Consider the following 18,160-nt stretch of genomic DNA (forward strand, 5'->3'; position numbering starts at 1 on the left):
AATCCTTAGAGACCTATAAAATGCTATAGACAAGATATTATTTTTACAAATGGGATACAAAAGGGACAAATATCACCTTTGATAAAACACAGGCTGTAGACATGGTACCCAAAATTCAAACTTCCTACGGGATTTTCTTTGGACTTTTAACTTATTCAAGAAGACAAACTAATATGAAACGCAAGTAGTTAAATTACAACCACTATTCTCCTCTCTGATCATCCACACAAATGGGCAGGTGTTGCAATACAGTTAAGTATTTACTAGCCCAGAAAATTTGCCTACTCTACTGGTTTCTCCAAAATGCCTTACAACTTGTTTATGCTGCTGCATTGTCTGCAGTGTGCTAGAATCCCAAACTGCTATGCAGGATATTACAAAGACATTAACAAAACAAAGCTTTCCTCCTTAAATGACTCTAACAATATTTTTCCTTGAAGATTTAACTGAAATTGGCTATTTTGGTCAGTCCAGGAAGAAGAATGGGCTTAAAAATAAGCAAATAGCCTAATTGTCATATGAGAAATGTAATAGATTATTTAATTTAGAATATAATTAAACCAGTCTGCCTTCTGGGTATTTGCTTGGTTACTGCTTTGGCTATGATGAAACTTAGGCACCGTGTGGTAATAAGTCAGGTGCAAAGATGCAATTGCCTAATGGAAAAGTGGCTAATAAACAGTTGTTAAGACTTATGTATGGTGCTGATTTCAGCAAGGTGGAGTATCTGCTTGAGGGTGGCAAACTATTTACCTTTGATGGTATGTTGGGCCATAACCAAATTTCCAAGATCAACATTTCTTTTTCCCTAGAGATTGCTTGCTCTAAAGTTGAAAGAGATGTCTTGCTAGTTAGCTCTCAGTGGAAGACTTATAGTTGTCAGAGGAGATAGTGGTGTTGCTGGTTGTCTTTTTTAAATTGTTTTTCTTGAGTTCAAAGGATTTATTTTCTGAGATTTTTATGGACTCTCTCTATAAAGAGTCCTGCATTTTTCACATTATGGAATACTTATATTTGGATGAATACAGTAAAAGGTATTGCACCCTGTGCAAGGTGGTAACCAATCCTGCCACAAACTAAATAAAAGAAAAAATAAAATTAAGCAGCAACATACTCTTGAGCTCTGAAATAACTCTGCCTCCAGAACAAAACAAGAGCCCCATGATAAATCCAATTCCTATCGCATCACAGCAGCTCATGAAAATAAAGTTTGCTTTGAAGATCAAACCAGGAACATTTGGGAAATGGAATACATGAAGTACTTATACATGGGCACTGACAAGTTGCACAATTTCACACGTGTCTGCACATGGAAGAAAGTTACAATAGGCATCAATGTGGTTTGCCTAAATGTCTCTGATTTTGCATAAGTGTGACTTATATTTCGGAGTACTTGAACAAGCCAAACATTGCAAGTCACCATTTTATGTCAAAATGCAAGAGTGCAATCCTTCTACGGATGTTTACATGACTTTAAATGTGTTCAAAATAAGAATAAACTCTCAAAAATTAATAATTTCAAGAGCGAAATTGCCATTTTTGCTTCCTTCTGCTTCATAAGTACCAATGGTGCCCACTGGATAAACTCTAAGTTAGCTAGCTTCTTTGGGTTTCAAAATATTCTTGATAAATTGATACATACTGGACAAAGGGTTTCTTCTGTTTCTTCCTTTATCACAAGGAATTTTGTGAAATTTTAACAAAAGGCTTACAAATAGATGTAATTCCAGAAATGTGATGCTTTTGAATGACTGCTCACTGAGGAACATAATACCCAGACTCCCAAGTGTCACAACCCAAGGGTGTGATTTTTGTTTTTGTGTGTGCTTTGGCACCACTGAATTATTTTCCCGCCAATTCGTAGCTTTCTTTGCAGTGTGCATTTCTTCTTTGCAGCTAAGAAATGCTCGTTGCAAAGAGTTCCCGCCATTTGTATTCTAATTCGAGCCCCATTATTGGCTTGTGTGAAATTATTCACACGTGGCGGCCAGCGATTGGCTTGCTAGCCGTATAAAAAGCTTGAGTGGTTTCCGCCCAAGTTGGAGAACTCCGAGGAGAACCCCTGCAAGGGAGGACTCCACGAACACAAGGAGGAGGAGACTTCATGTCTTGTGAAGATCTCTAAGTGCTGCGGAGCCTATTGGACCCAGCGCATTTCAAGCAGGCAACAGAAGTCTGATCAGCCTCTAGCCTCTCCCCGTCCGCAGTCCTCGACATATCCCTCTCCCTGCGTGCAAAAGGACCCACGGAGCCTAGCAAACTTCGTGTGAGTGAGTGAATAAAAGGATCCATGGAGCCTAGCAAACTTCGTGTGAGTGACCCGAGCTTGTCGTAGTCCTCAAACGAGGATTTAATCGGAGCTGTGCCTGGGAAACTGTCCAGCCTACACCGCGACCATCTTCGGTGTAAGTAAACAATCTTGAATCAACCATTACGTGTCCGTGCCTAATTCTAGCGTGTCGCCCGTTCTCTCCGATCCAGCGTGCCCGGGCTGCTGGCCACAGCCTGCGTGGAGCGAAAAAGGGCCCGGATCGCTCCCGGCCCGCACATGGCGACATGGATGGGATCAGGAGTAGGCCCGCCCACCAAGAAGTCACATGCATTCCTTTGTTTTGATCCAAAATTCAAGACCGTTAATTACTCCATATGTGATGAGTTAGTGGTCTTCTTCAGCATGTAGTAGACACAACACAAGTTAAGACAGATCACAACACTGCTTCAAATCTCCTCAGCAGAGCTAGATTTAATATGGAGATTGATATGTTTTCCTTTGTCTCTGAGCCCGGGCGCATTAGCAGTGACAATACAGGAAACCTTACAAGGCTACTGTCTGTGTTTTATACTTGTGCTATCTGGTAGCTAACAAAGCATTAAGGTCAGTTTAAAAAAAGGTTACTTTTCAAGACATACCAAATCTGAATGTCTAAGAAATTTGCAGGCCACATTAGATTATTTAAAACAGAGGTATCAAATTTATCTGGCCCTGTGGGCTGCACTGGGACCACAGACCAGCCCCACACACCAGAGCCAGCACATGGAACTGGTCTGACACAGGCACAATATTCAGTGCATGTCCCAGAGCTGTTCTGCAGCAAGACTACCCCTGCATGCAGCATGTACACTAGATCCAGCCCTAGGCGCCACATGCAGCATGCACTGGCTCTGGCCCTATGATCCTTGGATGTTGGATCTGGTGTGTGGGGCTGGTCTGCAAGCCCAAACCAGATTGGCCCCATATCCAGCAGACAGGACTGGACTGGTGCAGGTGCCACATGCAATGTGTGCTGACTGGCTCCATACACCACGTGCAGTGGGTGAGGCTGGGGCTGGTGTTTGCTTCATGTGGTGGGTCTTGGACTGGCCCCCATGCACAAGCAGCACCACAGACTGGATGATAGGGCTCCAGGCGCTGGATCCTGCTCTTGGGCTGGCTATTTGACATCTCTGCTTTAAGGCACAGAATAACAAAATATGCAGATAAATCTTAGAATGTATTATCCTAGTTGAACAGGAATTTTAATAATATAATAAAAACTACTGAGACTTTAAGATTTTATTATGGTCTTATATGTGTTTATATAAAACCACTAAAGCACTTGGGGGGGGGGGGGGAAAATCACACTTTCTTGTGTAGTACATAAAACTATTTTCATACTGTTTTTCTGAAAGTCTATTGTGCTTTTTTTTAATGGTTGTTTTACAAATGGTATATTTAAGAGTGGGAGCATGAGTTTCTACCAACCGTAATGCAGCACTGTATCCAAAATAGGAGGTCTTGTTACAGCTAAGTTAAAGTGTGAGTGCATTGGGTAGGGAACAACGTACAGTTGTAGGGAACAATTGTAGCAGTTTGGTCATTTTAATCTCAATTTAGTGTACAATAAACTAACAGTTGTGCTTCACAAAGTTTAATCCTCTGATATAAACATTAGTTCTCTTTTTGGAAAAAAAAGAGCGCCCAACAAGTTAATTACCAAACATATCTAAACAGGCACTGCAGTTTTAACCTACTTGCTCTGCTCAAGGATTTTACCTTTTTTTTTTTTTAAGACTAGCCTGACATACAAGACACATTAAGGCACAAGTGGGTGGTACAAACAAATGAATACAACTGTCCATGAAACTCGCATTCTCTTCCACACATACTAAAATATGTACCGTTTAAAGATAAAATTTCTTTAAAAAAAAGAAATACACCATTTTGTTAAGGAAACTCCTATACACAATTTTTAAAATTTACATCATCTGAGCTGCCAAAAAGGAAGTAAAAAAAGTATCCATTTTTCCACAAAACCATATTTCTCACCATTATATCCAGCTACTGGGAAAATACCCCCAGCACATAGGCAAAAGCATATTCCCCTTCTGTGTAAGACGAAAATATGGCACCCTCTATACAGTAGTGTATTCTACTTATTAGAAAACCCTAAAACTATTAAAATTACAATATTGATTCAGAGATTATTGGTTCAATGCCTGGCTGAAATAAGGCACTTTCTTCCAGTGAGCAGCACCTTTCAGATACAAGAGGTGATGGATCAGGTTCTGGTTAAAAACAAAAAGGGGCTGAATGAGGTCCCAGAAGACAACAGGAACATTTCAACAGCAGGGGAAGACACAGGAGGTAAAACCCGGAGATGAAATTCTACACAGAAGTGGTCACTCTGTCAATGGCATTATTGACCTCGTTTTTGTTTGAATCCAGTCCTTTAGCAGCATTCATATCATTCCGTAAATTCTCCACTGTCTTTTTCATGCTCTTTAATTCTCCAGGGTGTGGAGTGGCTCGCCTTAGAAGTGTTCTCTAAAAACAAACAGTGGAATAAGTAGTTTTGTCTTTGTCTTTATTTTTGGAAAAACACCATATACTTGCAAGGCTTAAGCATTTACACACCAAGTACTTTTTTTTTTTTTGTAAGAACCATGTTTGATCTGAAATATTATTTTCATAGGTGCTTGCTGATAAAGTCAATAAGACATTTTTTTTTTTTAGAGGGAGCAGAGTTTTCCTGATGTGGCCCTTTTAATCTAAAAGCCACAACAACTGAAGTGAAACCCCATTCCAAGTTATAATGTGGTGGTTCTTTCATAAATACAAGTGGGATTTTTAAAAAGCCACAAGCGATTTGTGAGCCTATTCCATTAACATAACAAAAATTAGATGCTTTTGAAAAATCCTGCGACTTCTCTAGAGCATCACTATATATTGCCCATTAAAATCTTTTGGCATATGTGCAAGGGATGTTCAATGTTTTAACACAATGCTTCAGAAGTGAAATCAATAAATACAAAAAAGTTAAGAATATAGTTAAATGTTAGCTTTTTATTTACATCTTTACATGCAAACCTTAAATGGAGCTTTGGTCTGAAAAGGGACTGACTGGAAATATGGCACCCTTCCATAAAGACAGATTTGTTGTGTTTGTTTTATGTACACAGGAATCACATCTCCTGTGTTTTGCCTTTACTGGCAAAAAATAAAGCTTATTACTTACTCCACTCACTTTGTATAGACACCACAGGTAAAAGGGAGAGAGTAAACTTGATATTCTCCCTCTGCATTACCAAAAACTGTCTACCAAGTTATATCAGCAACTCTAGCGGGAGCTAACTTGAGGCCATCTGAGTGCCACAGATATCAATGGGCCAAGTCTGGCCTACTAAATCATTTTACTGGTTCTAAGAAGGAAAAACCCTGATGTCAGATCCGTAGTTCTGCTTGTAAGGCTAATGGTAAGAAAACCATTTTTTTCAGTTGTAACTGGGATAGTTTAGTCAGTGATGATGATCCTGCCCTGAACAGGGGGATGACGTATGTGAGGCTCCTTCCAGCCCTACTTTCCTGTGATCCTTCCCTAACCTGAGCATATTGGCTATGGAAGTGATTACTAAATTAAAACATACCTGTTTTTGAATTTTTTAAAATCCGTTTTCAGAATGAAGCCACCCTTCTATCATGTGACACCTAAGGCTACCAAGTTAAGATCTGCAATTGCCCCAGGTCTGGAGATTTTAGATCTAGGTTTCAGTGCAAGTTCACTTCCAGTCAAAGGCTATATTTTCCACATGCCTCTGAAAATGTGCAGAATAAGTACAATCTGCAAATTTGATCAGGGCATTTTCAGAAGCCTACTGAAAGTTTGGTTTTAAAGCTTCGATCTCTGCAAGTAAGCTCTGTGAGTGAAGGAAAGGCAAGGATGCCCTTGTGTTTTGATCTCAAGAGAACGTGGAATGATCATTTAATTGAGGTCTCATAAGTACAGTGACAGATGTTCCCAACATACTTTTTTCATTTGAGTGGGAAACACACAAATGTGCCACATTCCACCTGGGCATGGACGGTCTATGTTGGTATCAATGTAAATGGTCATGAAATGGAAGGACAGGCAATAAGAATAGGGAGAAAAGACAAATGATATGATATGGAAAAACTCAGTGGGGAACCACATCAGGGTATGATAATCCTTAATTGCCATCTAACAAATATGAAGGCAAGGTTTGGTCCATAAAAGAAAGGAAAACCCTAATTTTAACTTTCTTTTGGAAAAATGGAAGAAATCCTAAAGGGGGTAGGAGGGAGGGAACTGAGATGACTTATTTTCACAGCAAGATTGCCTTGTTTCAGCAGAAGTGAAAAGTATATTTCAAGAAGGGGGAGGAGAGGCTGAAAGAGCTGTGAGGTAAAGGATTTTAAAGACAAAGGTTTAGCAGTTCTGTTACAAACGTGCATGTAAAAGGTCCCCTGCTACTGCTGAAATGTTTCAGAAAATATATAGCGCACAGACACCTTTTACACTGTGGTCATTATGTGCATGTATTAGTCTTTGGGGAACATACCATTTCATTATCCTCTTCATCTTTTTCATCTTCTAAAAAGCGGATTGCACTGACTCTGTTTACTGCACGCTCATTCCAGGTTTCATCTGACACTTCATTGACTAAGCTCTCCAATGCACCACATCGTGGCAGGTTATCTGTTATAACAGGAATAAAAAGCTGAAGTTCATAAAAGAGTAAGTATGTGTCCTAACATTCACACTGATTTGCAAAATTGCACTGACTGTTCACTATATATACATTTTTTGGGTTTTTTTCCTATTGTTCATAGTTTAGATTTTCCTCTACCAAACATCTACAGTAAAGGGCAAAGGCAAATGTTTTGTACTCTGGCTGCTTAGTTGTTCCATGACCATTTTGAAAGCTTGAGAGCCTAAATGTATAAAATATGTGTAAAAGACTGTTTTTAGTTACATCAAGAATGCCATCATTCTTGCCATCTTATTGCCAAATCATGAATGTCTCTCACAGCCGCACACCCAATACCCTTCTTTTGCCAACCTATATTCTACTGCACACACACACACACACACACACACAGGAAAAAAAAAGGAAAAAGAAAATCTATCAGATTTGCTTAGAAACGATGACCTAGAAAAACTGGGATCTTTGTAGTTGCCTTTAGATCTCAGATGTTCAGATTCTTATTTTCAAGGTTTTTTTCTATGTAGCTTTGGGAGCTAGGGGTTTTTTTTCCCTTTCTTTTTTTTATTTTTAACATAAGAAGATTCTTATTTAATCCACATTCTTTTTAGACTTATAATTTAAGACATTCAATATCAAGGGAACAGAATTGCTGAGAGAGCTGGCAACATTAAATTCTCTATTTGGCTCCAATCACTGTTGTATAAGAGGATGAGAGTCTCTAGGATAGCAAAGACCACTCACGCATATTATCCAGTAACTCTTAATGCAAAGTCTGTAGAAACAGGGACTGGAAAATGGGACTCCCACACTCCAGAGAGTGCCCATTTTACAGGCAACAGCCATGCTCCCTCTGGCTTTAGCTCACCTTTTGCTATTTTATTCCTTCTTACAGAGTAGTCAAGCTTCAGCCAGAAGGATGGAGTGTGCCCCAGTCTAGCTTAGCCTGTAGCCTGTTTGTTAGGGCACTCTCCTAGTAGGTGAAACACAGGGGACTGAACCATCTTCTGGCTGAAATGAAGCTAAAACCCATATCTTCCACTTCCTGCATGTGCTCTAACCATTATATTATTACATTAAAAGGTGAGCACAGTGCCTTATCACCAGGTATCTGGGTTTTCCATTTGCCACAAAAAAGTGGTAAAACCCAGATTTTCTCATTTTAAGGAGAAACCCAGATTTTCTCCTTTAAAGGAAAAAAACATGGGAAACAGTGGGTTTCCCCTTACAGGCTAGCAGAGCTCCAGCCTGCAAAGGGCTGGGAGGAACAGGAGGAGGGCAGTCAGGTATGGAGCGCCAGGTGCACATGCGCACATACACATACACATGGCTGCCAGGCAGCCTGGAGAGCAGCTCCCACAGGTAACTCTGGCGGGGGAGGTTTGAAGTTCCCATAGTGAAGGACAGAGGGAGTTGGGCAGGGGTGGGGCTAGGGCTTGGGACTCCAGGCTGGAATGCACGGCCACAGGGCCTGGGCAGGGAGTGGGATGGAGCCACGGGCAGCAGGAAAGGGGCTGGCTCCCCGCCACTGCACGCACTCCCTGGAGGACATATGCCCCCCCAGATTTGCGTGTGGGGAGGGGACAAGCTGCCTGCTGCAGGCTCGGGGTTCCCCATCTGCTGTCCTCCCCCCAGGGCCTCCACAGCCCAGCAGGCAGGACCCAGAGCAGCAGGGCAGAGTGAGGGAGGGAAGCTCGGTGCCACCACCACTACAAGCCCTGCACTGTCATGGAAAAGCACCCCCTGCCCGCCTGACAAGAGCTGGGATGGTGACACGGAGTTGTGCCCTCAACTGCTGCCGGCCAGACAGGGGCAGCCTCGCCATGGAGGCACAGAGCTCCTAGTGGAGCTCACCCGAAATGCTAATATATGGCTAGCATCTTTCAATGATACATGAGTATTCAAACTTAAGTGGTAACACAACAAACATCGCAAAGGATCCTAAAATTTCACCTGAGACCCAAAGACACATATTATACATGCAGCAGCTCGAATATTAGCTGGGTTTGAGGTTGAAGGAACAAAGCAATGGAGTTAACAATTTAATTCACTTACTCTCAAACTTTCATCTATTCTTTTAGTAGCATTATTGTAGTTGTAGCCCAAGGAATATGCGAGAGGCAAGATTTATTAATAACTTCTACTGACCCAACTATTTAGTCAGAAAAGATTTTTAGACAAGGTTCTAAAATGCTCCTGGGTCATTTTGTGCCAAAATGAAGTCTAACATCTCTCCAAACTCCATAGTTCAATAAAATATATAATCTATTCTTTTAACGGTTACTGTGCAGTATTTACATTTGAAGGGGAGCCTACTACCACTGATAGAGAGGTCACATTCTAGAGACTATGTCTATTCATTATGGCATCAGCTATTTATTACTATCATCTTTTTAAGAAAAATTAAAACCTTTCAACTCCGTTCCATAGTCACATGCCTCTGTTTTTTGGTGCATACCTACTGTGCACATGTAGTCTCTATTACTAAATCTTTTTGCATATCTGGGATATATGATTAGATATTCAATGTTTTAGACTTAATATTTTATATATTGGAATTGTCTTTATATTTTCAGTAAAAAATTACTATTCACGCACTGGAGTTAATTGTAAGTGCATTACAATGGAAATCAGTAAGAAAAGCCATTTAGCAAAGAAACTCCAGCCTAAATTTTTGTTCATTTCTAATTACTTTTTTTTTTTTAAAGGGATAAACCAAAACCTGTTGTACACCTCTGGAGGAAGCCACAATACACTACCCAGAGAAGCCATTTTTGTTTTATTGGAATAAGTTTTTATTGGAATAAGTTTAGAAGTGTTTACCTTGGCAACCAGGCTCAGAAGGCATTTGGGGAAGCAATACACATGTTAAAATCTTTTCTCCTGTTTCAGGGTCTGTGTCAGTCTGGAACGTCAGCAAAGGCTGGGACTGGTTATCAGACAACCACAAAGCCTTTAGCTTTAAGGTAGTCAGTGAAAGAGGAAGATGTGTCAACCTAATTCAGAAAGAAATGAAAGATATGTCAGGTCAGTTTCTAAATGAATTAAATCAACCTGATGCTGTTTCTCCACCCATACTGCCCGCAGATTGCATTATATAAGGAAAAGGAAAAGTGAAAATACAGGTGACTTAGTGCTCCCTGCCTGGTATATTTAGCTGCTTCTCACACTTGGATAGTCATCTCAAGCAAAGAACATCATATTATTGTACTTACAGTGCCTAATGGAATGAGGCCCCAATTCTAGATTGAAACTTTTAGGATCCACCACGATAAAAATACATGATCATCTATACCCAAAACAACACTGCCCAAATTGATCAGTGAGCCAGACAGGCAGGAAGTTGAACAGGCAGAATAATATCTACTCTTCCGAAACAAGCAAAAGTAAGTTCCAGCATAATCAACATCCTTTTTACTGCTTGTTTTCAGTTAGAGTGAGATTTACTTTATTTCTGTTCCTATGACTACAACTAGAGGCAAAAGGTGCACTATAAACAAGCAAGCACGTCTATGGCAAAAAATATTAATACTCACTATTTGAAGAAATACTGAGAAATGTCTTATAATTTTTGTCTCCTTTCTGCTAGAATATTTTAATGTCTTCCTGATTAAAATTACAAGGAAATAATTATGCAACTAAAGTGAGTATTCTTCATGATTATAATCTCTAAAAGTACCTACCGATGTGCAGAATGTCTATTTTTTGGGTGTGCTACTTCAGAAACATGAAGCCTAACTTACTGGGAAGTCAGGGTGCTTGTCCCTATCAGACTGCTCAGTACATTAGATAGCTACACACTACTTTTTTGTAACCATCCTACTTCAAAAAAACACATATGCAAGTCTTGTTGTTTGCTAAGATGAACCAGTTTGAACAGTGGTAAAAATATACAAACACAAAAGGAAAGTTTTACTAGGGGAAAATACATTCCTGATTAGCAGGTTTTTGTGATGGCAATATTAAAATTGCATGTGTATTGGCTCTATGGTCTAATGTGCTTATAAATAAGAACCTAATATATAAGATTAAGTAAATGAGACCCTAATTGCTATATTCCACGTGCAGCAGCATCATGCTGTGTTTGCCTGTCTCCTACCCCTCCCTGTGTTGTCATTTCTGATTCATGAGAGAAAGCAGATTTCAAAACCAGATTATCTGGGGCCTGTACTGTTTTTCTCCAAATATGGTCTAAAGTTTCTGTACTGATATTATATAACTGTAATAGTCTTAATATCAGCAATTTGAAGGCCAGACTCCTATCTCAGAAGGACTACCTGGTATTCATGCAAATATTCAATTCACCACGAAGGCTTCAACTGAAACCAGGATCAATCTGCTTTAAATTTAAGTTCAGAAGCATACTGTAAAAAAATTAGAAACCTTTTTTCCTCTATGGATGAAACCATCCAGGAAATATAATTGTGACTAATTTGCAGCAAAAAGGCTTCCGAAGGTGTTGCCCCACAAAGCTATGATCCACATTGGTTATTTTGGAATTACTATTTGACAGCAACTTGGATGAGGGTGTAAAAAGCACCCTGTTCAAATTTGCAGATGACACTAAGATGGGGGAGAAGTGGGCATGCTAGAAGGGAGGAATAGGCTGCAATCGGACCTAGACAGGTTACTGGGGTGGGCAGATGAGAACAGGATGGGTTTCAACACTGACAAGTGCAAGGTGCTGCACCTGGGGAGGAAGAACCAGCAGCATACCTACAGGCTGGGGAACTCCCTTCTCGTCAGTGCAAAGGCAGAAAAAGATCTTGGAGTCATTATTGATGCCAAAATGAACATGGGCCGGCAGCATAGGGACGTGGTCAGGAAGGCCAACCACACCTTGTCATGCATCCACAGATGCATCTCAAGCAGGTCCAAGGAGGTGATCCCTCCCCCTCTATGCAACACTGGTCAGGCCACAGTTGGAGTACTGCGTCCAGTTCTGGGCGTCGCACTTCAGGAGAGATGTTGACAGCATTGAGAGGGTCCAGAGAAGGGCCACCCACATGATCAGGAGTCAGCAGGGCATGCCCTATGAGGAGAGGCTACAGGACCTGAACCTGTTCAGCCTCCACAAGAGAAGGCTGAAGGGGGATCTAGTGGCCTTTTACAAACTGCTCAGGGGGGACCAGCAGGTATTGGGGGAGTCTCTGTTCCTACCAGGAGTGACAAGAAATAACGGTCACAAGCTGGTAGAGGGTAGATTTAGGCTAGATATCAGGAGGCACTACTTCACAGTCCGGGCGGCTAGGATCTGGAACCAACTTCCAAGAGAAGTGGTGCTGGCTCCTACCCTGGGGGTCTTTAAGAGGAGGCTGGATGAACACCTCGCCAGGGTCATTTGACCTCAGCACTTTTTCCTGCCATGGCAGGACGTCGGACTTGATGATCTGCTCAGGTCCCTTCTGACCCTACCAACTATGAAACTAAGAAGGACGATTGCATTGGTAAATTCATAATATTTTTTACTAATAAAGAAGGAAAAGCTTTTGCCACTTTGTTCTCAAACATAAAAGAACATTTCTTTATAGTGTATAAAGAAATACCAGCAAAGGAATATGAAATTATAAAATCTTTTACCTGTTTCCAGCGACATCTAGCACATGAAGCTCAGTGGCTTGTGAAATTTCAGGGGGAATTCGAGATAATCTGTTGTCACGCACAGAAAAGACGTTAAGACTGTAGCAACCCCCAATCTAGATTAAGGAGAGGAAAAAATGTCTATTTTTCTTGCAGAACCACATTAAAACAAAGGCAAGCAGACTAAGTTACACAGGATGTTACAGAGCATTCAAGTACTAGTCTTAGTATTTTTAAGAACTTAATGCACCATGATACAATACTCACACACTAAGGTAATTTTTCAGGCTTACTTTTTGCAGCCTTCAAATAATCTCAGTTGAATGTCATTTGGTATGCTATTTTTGTAATCTTTAACCTTTCAACTTTTTGCAGTCTTGTATTATGTTAGGTGGCTGCTGTAGACCCAGCTCCAGGCCAGGACAGAACTGGAGCCAAGCTGCTGTGTCCCCAGGGCTGGGTGGCTTGTGCTGTGGGAAAGGAGGTGTGCAGCAAGACCTGCCCAGAGGAAACCACATGGTGGAGTGGACGACCTTGGGGGAAATCCAGAAGGGGAGGAGCACATGGGGGAGACCCGTGGTGTGATGCTTGTGGGGAGCACAGGGGAGACCTCCAACCTCCCACCATTGTGGCCCCCTGCCATTTGACTTCTGTGCCGGCTATGGTCCTATATAGAGCTGCTGCTGCTTCTGCCTGGCCAGGCTGGAACCAGGCTAAGGCCACTGGTGCTGACTGCCGTGGAGCCAGAGCTGCCACAGAAGATAAGTGACAGGGGGTAGGGGGAGCAGAGGTGGGGGCAAGGAGTGTGGAGTATGGATCTGGCAGCCTGCCCCTGCCGTTGCTACTTTCCCTGCCACAGTGGTATAGGAGAGGAAAGCACTTAAGATCACCCTCCAATAGTTAGATTTTATACATGGAAAATTATACCGTTATTTTCCATGTACAGAATAGAATTGTTTGGGGGTCATCTTAAATTAGAATAGTCTTTAATTTATGTAAATATGGTCATTAGCATCTCAAAATTGACATCTTCAGCAGTATTAGAAGTTTCCAAGTCTATCTGCATCCATGTTAGCCAACCTAATCCAATTCCCTCTGCCTTTGTCTCTATTACTTTTCCCCAGTGTGATCACGTGACTCTCCTAAACTAAACTTAACTAAAGCGCTCCTTCTAAGTGATATAGCCAGCACTGACATCTGCAAACTGAGATTTGATGCAATATGCATTCTCATAAAGATGCATAGTTGAAAAGTAGCATTAATTGTGCAAAATCCAATTTCAGTCCTTTCGTTCTGGATTGCAAATATTATTTACATGTATACTGAGGTATTAAATCTAGTAAACAAAGCTTCTTCAAGCAATTGATTTTTTTTCCTTTCTGAAACAACCTTACTTACCTTGTATTACCTATTTTATATGGCAGTACTGCTAATTTTCCATTTTAATACAACATGAAAAACCCCTCATCCTTTTCCTTTTTAGTCCATGCATCAGAGCAAAATACAGGAACCTCTTAAAAACTTTTCAGTTGATACTGACTTAAAATTTGACAGCATCAATTATAAGGAAAACCCCTTCTTTGGATTTTTAGTCTTCAAATTTAGACAACTTCTTTAGTTAGTATATATGGATATATAGTTAAGTAACTTAATGCTTTAGCATGTAACTACCCAATTTAGCATTTGATACTTCAAGTTAGCAAATATGTATGTTGTTTTTATTACCCAGGATGCCCTTTTTAGCAGCTTTCTTCAGAAAACTGAGTTGTTTGTATCATGAACATCAATAACTAATAGATTTTCTCATTTATTAGAAATAATATACTCTCATCACAAACCACGCTCAAAGAATCTGCTAAGCTTTGGTTAGGGAACATAAAATCCATCCTGAAATTAACTATTAATGCCAACTGGCTATCACAGCCAATTCTTCCTTGGTCAGGATTAGCACTTAAATTAAAATTTAGTTGTGAACTGAGTCCTTTTCACTTTCCTTTCAATCAAATCCACTTAACCCACACTGCCTAAAATCCCTTTCTTCTTGTTTAATCAAGGCCTTAACAACTGTGATTTTGGAAAATAACTGGCCAAAAACAAAACAAAACAAAACAAAACAAACATCACACCTCACCTTCACTTATGTTATATAACCATTTTGCTAGAAGATAACAGTATTTAGAAACCTTGTAAAGTAGCATTGATAGTGTATACAAACAGTTTAATACAACAGTTTTGCTCATTACTTCAAATGATACCCTCTTTCCAACATCAAGTGACCATTCACTTAAATTCTTAAATAAGGTGTCTTGACAAATTCACAGCATATGAAGTGCCATCTAGGAAGAAAATAAATCTATTCAGTGTCTAATCCGTGCATCTAATATGAGCTGTGAGAAAAACAGCTGCGGTTAGTGAATGTTGGATGAGCTGGCAAGTGATGCCTCACTGTACACAAAAGTGTCTGCTTTTCTATGAATGAATTTTTAAGTAATTCAATCTTGGAGCATGGAGATCTGAACAATTTTGCCAAGCAGACAGAGTAAGCCATGCAGCCCTGTTGGAAAACCGCAACTAAACTGAACACTTCTATTACCTCAGACAATGATAATGCAGCAGTGAAGCCAGCCAGCTTAAGGTCATCATGCATTTAAAGCAGATAAATGAAGGGTAAGAGTGCAACTGTGGACTGAATAATACTTACAAGGTTACAAATTTACCCGACTCATAATTTTCCAAGCAGCTAACAATTAAGAAAACATAAAAGACATTTGATTTATTTTTATCTGTACTGGACAACACTATGCCAAAAAAAATGGAGACAGAACATGAATCCCATTTTCCCCTAAACTGTCAAAACTCCAAAGTGCTGCTATCTTTAGTTACTTTACCTTGACTTATTCATCAAAATACACTACGATTTTTAATTTAACTCAGAAGTTGAGAATATTTTCATTTCCTAGGATGGGTGGGAGGGAATTGTTACCCAGACAAAATATTGGAATTGGTTTATGAACCATATTCTTGCAGAATACAGACAGCATATAACAAGCAAATACTGTTTAGGAAGGTACCATACCTTCCTTAGGAAGGGCGGAATACAGACAGCATATAACAAGCAAATACTGTTTAGGAAGGTACCATACAAAAAGGATTAAGTAATCAGTTGGGAAAAAAAGTATTTATTACTGTTTCAAAGGGAGACTTGATCCCTCCAATATTGTAGGAGAGCACCAATACCAATGTTTGAAGAACTGAAACATAAACTGGAAACATAAAGGTGAACTGCACATACTAAATAGCACATGGGAAGAAAAACATGTCACTGCAACAACCTGAAATAATACCATACTGGAAGTGTGTAGCTGGGCTGAGAGTCATTATTTAACAAAAAACCCAGGCATGCAGCTCAAGCCATCATTGGTTTGGAATGGTCTATTATAAATTTACAATCGAGCCATCTTACATGCACTAAATATACATCTACACCTCTATTCAATAAAACAGTTAGGCACACACTTACTTCAAATGAACTCCATGGCCGCATCCAGACGAGCACAGATATGAGGTATTTGATGCCACAGACCTATCTGCAGCTCCTACACGTTGCACATGCAGGTGTTGCCTACACTGCTACCTTGCAGTGCTGGGGGGAAGGGAGATCTCAGGCTCAAAAAAAAACCCATGCCAAAAAAAAAACAAACCAGGGGCGGTGCATATGGTGACAGTACACACCACCCAAAACCGGAGCCTGGCCAGCCAGAGCCACACTCCAGCTGCCGGCTAGGCTTCCAGCTGGAGCAGTGCCATGGCTGCAGCTCCCCGAGGCTCCCAGGACGCCAGGCAAGGCTCCTGGGACCTCACAGTTGCTGGCCCCAGCCTCCCCTATCCCACCCAGGGTAACTTGCCACGTGCCAGAGGGCATGTGGCACAGACATTCACTGGGGATAAGTAGCAGTGGCAAAGGTATGCCGCTGCTGCTCGTCCCTGGGGAAACAAATGTCTGCGCTCATATGGACACAGCCCATGGGACTATTCCTGAGCATGAAAATTCAGTGCATGTTTAAGTGCTCTGCTGAACTTGGGCATTTCTAGGATATTTAAGATAACTTCATATCATTTGACTTGTCTATCTTGCTCTACCTTCAAGACCAGCCCTGCTGGACAGACATTTAGTTCCTCCTTACAAACGTTTAACATAAGTTATTGTTAGTCTTAACACTGAGGAGTTCTGCAATCAGAAACAGGTTAAGAATAAAAACCAAAACAAACTGAAATGCTCATTTGTATTCAGTTTTACTTGAATTAAGATACTGGTGTTAAAGCAAATGTACTAGATTCTCCTAGTGGAACCTCTTCTCTCATCTTTTTGGATATTACTACGTGGGTCTCCGATCTTTTTGCTCCTTACTTTTTCCCCCTACTCTGTGGGTAACCTTTAAACCCCATTTCTGGGTGGTTTATGTACTCCCATAATTTAAACTGTCACTTCAACTCCCCCTACCACTTAGTTGCGGACCAAGTCTTTTCACTTTCCTTTCAATCAAATCAAAAGGGCAGAAGTGGGAAGATCAATCACACTTTTTTTATTTCTCTACCATGCCTCCACACATTTCATGATCAATTAAAGTTTAATATAGAGAAACACTTTCTTCCTCAGTATTCTGTCATTTCCCCCTTCCCTGTCAGTTAATACCTCCTGTCCTACAACCTCAGTCATCCTTAACAGCCTACCACCTTTAACTACCACCTCATTTGCCATGTAGGTCCAAATCCTGCCATTTCTTTCCTCATAATAAAATTCCAAAGCTTCATTTCTCCTCTTCTAACCTCTAACCTTTACTCATGTCAGGATCTTTCTGGTCTCAATTCCTAAAGCTTCTGTTTTCCTGATATCCACAGCCCCCAGTTTTAATCTAGTTCAAATAAAGCCAATAAAATAACTTTCCTGGCCCATCAATCCTACCACATAACTTCCACTTTCAGTGTTTTCAGTGCCCCTCGTATTCTATATTGCCTTAATGCAGGGGTGGGAAATGATTTCGGTTGGAGGGCCACTTAGTAAATTTTGGTAGGCTGTCGAGGGCCACACACACAAAATCTTTCAGAAGATAGGATTTTAACACATTGTAGATAAAAAAAAAATCATATATTAAAAATCAAACACCTACTATAACTTATTTTAATTTTAATTCAAATAATATGTCTCCTGATTTATGTTATTTGAGTACTGTAAATAGAGGTGACTGAATAATAGATCGAAATAAAAAGTCTTACTTTTATATACGTAAAGTTTGCCTGGGTGGTGTGGCCCCCCCACCCCATCTGTCCCCTGGTGTGGCCCCCACACCCCATCTCTCCCCTAGCTGCCACCAGTGCTCCATATGGGGCTGTTCCCCACCCACTCCCACCTAAGGTAGCCCGGCACCATGCTCCCACTCGCACCAGTTCCATGCCCACCAACGGCACCGCTCTAGCTTTGACTGGCGCACACAGCTTCTTGGTGGGACTGCTGCCTCTACTACCGCAGCTAACCTGGTACTGCTCATCTCCCCCCACCTCCAGTGTCCCCTCCTCTTCCTGCCCTTGCTGTGCTGCTCTG

General features: G+C 40.8%; 1 protein-coding gene across 1 annotated transcript in view; it reads right to left on the reverse strand.

Moving 5' to 3' along the window:
• Window positions 1–3,538: 3,538 nt before the first annotated feature.
• Window positions 3,539–18,160, reverse strand: part of LRRC1 (leucine rich repeat containing 1) — a 119,459-nt gene continuing 104,837 nt past the window's right edge. Inside the window, exons 11-14 of the mRNA XM_006024493.2 lie at window positions 12,562–12,677; window positions 9,805–9,977; window positions 6,838–6,974; window positions 3,539–4,804 (exon numbers count right to left, since the gene is read on the reverse strand). Of these exons, the coding sequence (XP_006024555.2) occupies window positions 4,646–4,804; window positions 6,838–6,974; window positions 9,805–9,977; window positions 12,562–12,677 (585 nt within the window). The 3' untranslated portion in view covers window positions 3,539–4,645. The remainder of the gene's footprint in view (window positions 4,805–6,837; window positions 6,975–9,804; window positions 9,978–12,561; window positions 12,678–18,160) is intronic.

Source organism: Alligator sinensis, unplaced genomic scaffold (assembly GCF_000455745.1).
Source record: "Alligator sinensis unplaced genomic scaffold, ASM45574v1 scaffold1012_1, whole genome shotgun sequence".
Taxonomy (NCBI): domain Eukaryota; kingdom Metazoa; phylum Chordata; order Crocodylia; family Alligatoridae; genus Alligator; species Alligator sinensis.